This window comes from Vicia villosa, unplaced genomic scaffold (genome assembly GCF_029867415.1).
Source record: "Vicia villosa cultivar HV-30 ecotype Madison, WI unplaced genomic scaffold, Vvil1.0 ctg.001304F_1_1, whole genome shotgun sequence".
Classification (NCBI taxonomy): domain Eukaryota; kingdom Viridiplantae; phylum Streptophyta; class Magnoliopsida; order Fabales; family Fabaceae; genus Vicia; species Vicia villosa.
In genome coordinates, this window is record NW_026705567.1 from 68347 (window position 1) to 72967 (window position 4621).

Sequence of the window (4621 nt, forward strand, 5' to 3'; positions counted from 1 at the left end):
AAAAGCACCTCTACTCCTCGTACCCGAGAGATGTCGTACAAAACATCATTCCAAAAGAAGTGTGAGAATTCATATCATTATAAAAATATATATAATAATAAGCAATGCATAATAACATACATCCATAGAATTCATCACACTTCATACTTTCAAGTATTCAACACTTTTCACATAATTTGCATGTTTACATATATAAAACATAGCTCATTAATTAAACATAACAAAGTAATCAAATCACAAATATCACCAAATTACCATTCACACCAATATCACATAAACACATCAAAACACATTTCACAACGACACGTGTGACTCCAATGTGACTCAATGCAATGTGCATGTGGTACCAATTGTTATCCTTAGCGGTATCACCGCGTCCATCCCTCAGATAGATAACCACCAAAATAAGCCCGTCCTCTAGACTTCAAACTAATCCTCTATGTTTTGGACAAGTCAATAGTTTCCACAAAACTAACGAACATCGCCTCTTTCCCACCGAATGAATGCATGTGAAAATACCAAAAAAATATATGCAATTAAGACCATCTCCAAATCTTAATTACACAAGCATATATCACATCATTCATCACATATGAATCATCACAAGCAGTTCTTCTACTTTTGTGCATATGCCAGTGATGGCTGAGGCAAGATCTTCGATGCCACCTCATGAGCTGCACGAGGATGATCCGTTGTCGGAGCCTGTCTAATACCCGGGGGGTCCTATAGATACATCCTTGTTGATAGAGTATGCAGATCATTCAGCCAGGAATATCTGGAAGAGGGAGGTAAATTTTCTTTGGTTATTACATATTACTTTTTTTTAATTCAGTTTATGACTTTGCTTAAAGGTAACAGTATTTTTTTTGGAAAATTTCAGGAGAGGGATCCCCAGAGGTTCTACAACCACGACAAAAAGTTTGTCGCTCTCGCGCAGCCTGGCGAGTCGTTGTTCCAGGATGCACTCGCAACTTCTGGGCTGAGGGACCTCTGTCAGGTTGGCTTCCATACAATCCATAATGGGATGCTGATGGCATTTGCAGAGAGGTGGCATCTAGGGACTTCGTCTTTTCATCTTCCTCACGGTGAGATAACCATTACTCTTCACATCATTGCATTCCTCCTGCATCTCCCTATAAGGGTTACCCTCCTTAGTCACGGTAGGCTGACGAAGGAGGAAGTGATGGAGATGCTGATTGAGGAGTTGGGGGTTGATCCTACTGACGCGCTTGAGGAGGTGGAGAGGACTCGCGGGACGCACATGAGATTTCACTCCTTGCAGCGGATATATGATGCGGAGCTTCTTGCGGCACATTAGGCTGTTGGTGACGAGGCAAAGGAGGATATCCACAAAGAGCGGGTGGTGAGATGTTACTTATTATATTTGATAGGCACTCAGCTCTTTGTGGACACGAGCTCGACATACACAGAATTTATTTACTTGACATACTTATCCGATATCGCATGTGTCCATGAGTACAACCGGGGAGCAGCTACATTGGCGTACACCTACCACAGACTCGGAGAGGGATGCATGTGGAAGGCAAGGACTGTGGCTGGAAACTACACCCTCTTAGTGGTAACAATCTTATATCCTTATACATTTTTTCAAAGTTTATTATATATTTCTGATAGTATGTTTGACCACCGTATTTTTTTCCAGAGTTGGATACTACAACACTTCCCTGAAATTATTGGCTGGGGAGAGGTGTCGGGTTACACCGAGGCCATGTCGCGTGCCAGAGCCTACGCCCCCATCAGAGCAAACTAGGTATCGGATCCTTACAAACGATGTCTTGACCGCATGACTGTTGAAAATGTCTACTATGACTGCTACGCTGATCACCGTGAGACGATTTTGTTTGATGAGATCGTACTATATTCTAGATGGTTGGCTGCCAGTTCGACCATCATTGTTCGTTATCTTCCAGAGCGCGTCGTGCGTCAGTTCGACTACCAGCACACGATACCTCGCCAACCTTCTGACTCTGCTCTTATCGCCATGACCCGTCGGCGGCTAGATGAGGTCTTTGCAAACTGGGATCACCATATGGTTCCTGCTGAGGCTCGGGCGACCACATCAGAGAGGGACTGGAGCTGCGTCGATGGGTACATCACCTCATACTATAGAGTGTCACACCTATACATGCTTCCCACCGCACCTAGATCACCGCCCAGACCAGCCCACAAGGAAATTTTGTAGACTTAACACTCACAGATGGACCACACTGACGATGTTCTTCCCTGTTATCGTGAGATAACATACATGGCGCGGGCAGGCATTACCGATGGTTTATTCCTTGAGGGGTCTGATGGCATGCGTCTAGTAAAGGGTATCATTAGGATGGCAGATGATGCATTTTTGTTCCTTAGAAACTGTGTCAGGACAGGTGGGGCACTCAACGGTAGAGGTAGAGTAGCCAGCAGACGATGCGGTGGACATAGAGACGGAGGCGGGGCCAGAGGCAGCGGAGAGGCGCAAGATGATGTTCGACTCACACGATAGTGATGCCTATGATTTGCTTGATATATGTATTTTAATTTCATTTATGTATGAGGTTTTGATATATGTATTCGACATTATTGGCCGACAATTTATACGATTTATTTTTTTGGTGCAATATTTACTATTGCCTTTAAATTGTATTACTTTAACTTACTGTAATTGGGTTTTTCATTGTTTTTATAAAAATTGAGTTTTTGAGTGAAATGTACATCATTTGAAAATATTACAGACTGTTCAATAGGTGCATCTACGGAACACTCTATTTTAACACGTTCCGTAGACACTGTAACAACCCGATTTTATTTCCTGTATTTAATTATTAGATGTTTTATTTATTTAATTATTATTTATGTGGTAATTTATTAATTGGTTTGATATTTATTTAATTAGAGTTTCGTGCTAATTAGATTAATTGGACTATTAGTAATATTATGAAGTAATGTGTTAATGGACCTAATTAATTAGAATGAAGAGTTGGGTGGGTTAAGTCCAACATAACAAAATAGAGTTGGTAAGAGTGTTATGTTAGAAAACCTTAAAATTAGAGAATAGAAAGAAAGAGGGTAGAGAGAAGAGAAGAAAGAAGAGAAGGAAAAGAGGGGAGTAGATTCTTGAAGAGGAAGGACTAGAGATTCAAGGTAAGAGTGTGAATCTAAATCATTATAGGTTTAGTTAATTGGGTAATGGTTGTTGGGTTAGTAAATGCATGATTTAGGATTTGGGGATTTTTCTATTTCATAAGTTGTGTTGTGAAATTTATAGGATAATCCATAAATGATGTGAAACCTAACTTGTATTTATGATTATATGCACGATTCTATAAATGGGTATGAGAATAACATGTGAATTGGTGAATATGTGTTAATTTTGATGAAACCCTAACTTTGTAGATTTGAGCTATTAAACATGTTTTGGTAATGATTGTTGTTAATGGATGTTCAATACTGGTTATATGTGGCTTAAATTGTTGTTTGAGAATGGTTTTGGGTGGTGGAAGTATGGTTTCGCAGGTTTGATATCGCTGTTATTTTTCTGCATAATCGCGCGTCCGCTAAGCGGAGCTGCGAAAACTTTTCGCTTTTGGATTTAGTTATGCGAAGTGCGCTTGACGCCGCCAAGCTAACCTTGCTGTTGAAAACTTTTGAAACTTCCAATTGATGTATCTTTTGATCCGTAACTCCTTTCTAAACGCCGTTTGAACCTCCGTAATGCTAAAATCAATGTCTAACTAATGAATGTGATTGGAATGACTCTTTAGAAACCTTCTTGAATTGTATTTTCTAATTAGTTGATGTTTTGTTTAAGTCGAATGTTTGTGTATGCTTGTATACCGTAAAGAAGTGATTGAGACGTGAGAAATTACTATAAGAGTAATGATGTTGTTGTTGCCATAGAACTTGGGCATTGAGTTGATATTAATAAGATGATGTTGTTGTGTGTTGTGGATGTGTCTTTTTTGGATGTGCATCATTGAGTCGCATCCAATGCATAAGTGTCTATTAGCCTCAAAATGGCAACGACTATTAGCCTCAAAATGGAAACAACTATTAGCCTTAGAATGGAAACGACTATTAGCCTGAAAATGACAACGATTATTAGCCTGAAAATGGCAATGACTATTAGCCTGAAAATGACAACGACTATTAGCCTAAAAATGGTAACGACGATGACCCAAGTGGCAAATGTTTGAGACATGATTTTTACTCCAAATGTTACCACATGCATATGCATAGTATTGAGTTTCATATTGAGTTACAAGTTGGTATCAGAGCAGGTTGGTCTGCCCGGCCAATGTTGTCTAATGTTGTTTATTCCTGTGTACGCTACAAGTGTGTGAAACACTGTCGGTACTTGTTGTTTTTTTTCTGATCATTTGTCGGCAGGAGTTGGTTTGAAGCTAAGTGGGGGAGAAGCTATGCTTCTCGGATATGTTTCAGCTGCAGGACGTTAGTATGCTGCTGTTGGCGACAGTGCGGGTGTTGAGGGAGTTTGTTGTTTCTAGAATCGAAGGTGACTTGTATTTAAGATTTTGGTTGTTAATTAAGTTAGAGTGTCTTGAAGGAGGATGATTAGACGTAGTTGATGGTTATTTCTAGATGATGGAATTTAGAAAGT

General features: G+C 39.9%; 2 protein-coding genes across 2 annotated transcripts; both read left to right on the forward strand.

The window, feature by feature from the left end:
• Window positions 1-638: 638 nt before the first annotated feature.
• Window positions 639-1318, forward strand: LOC131634467 (uncharacterized). Its single transcript, XM_058905138.1, has 2 exons — window positions 639-704; window positions 833-1318. The coding sequence occupies exons 1-2, from the start codon at window positions 639-641 to the stop codon at window positions 1316-1318; spliced, it is 552 nt and encodes a 183-aa protein (XP_058761121.1).
• A 486-nt stretch (window positions 1319-1804) lies between these two features.
• Window positions 1805-2203, forward strand: LOC131634468 (uncharacterized). The gene has a single exon (XM_058905139.1). It carries the CDS (start codon window positions 1805-1807, stop codon window positions 2201-2203), a length of 399 nt encoding a protein of 132 aa, XP_058761122.1.
• The last annotated feature ends 2418 nt before the right edge of the window (window positions 2204-4621 follow it).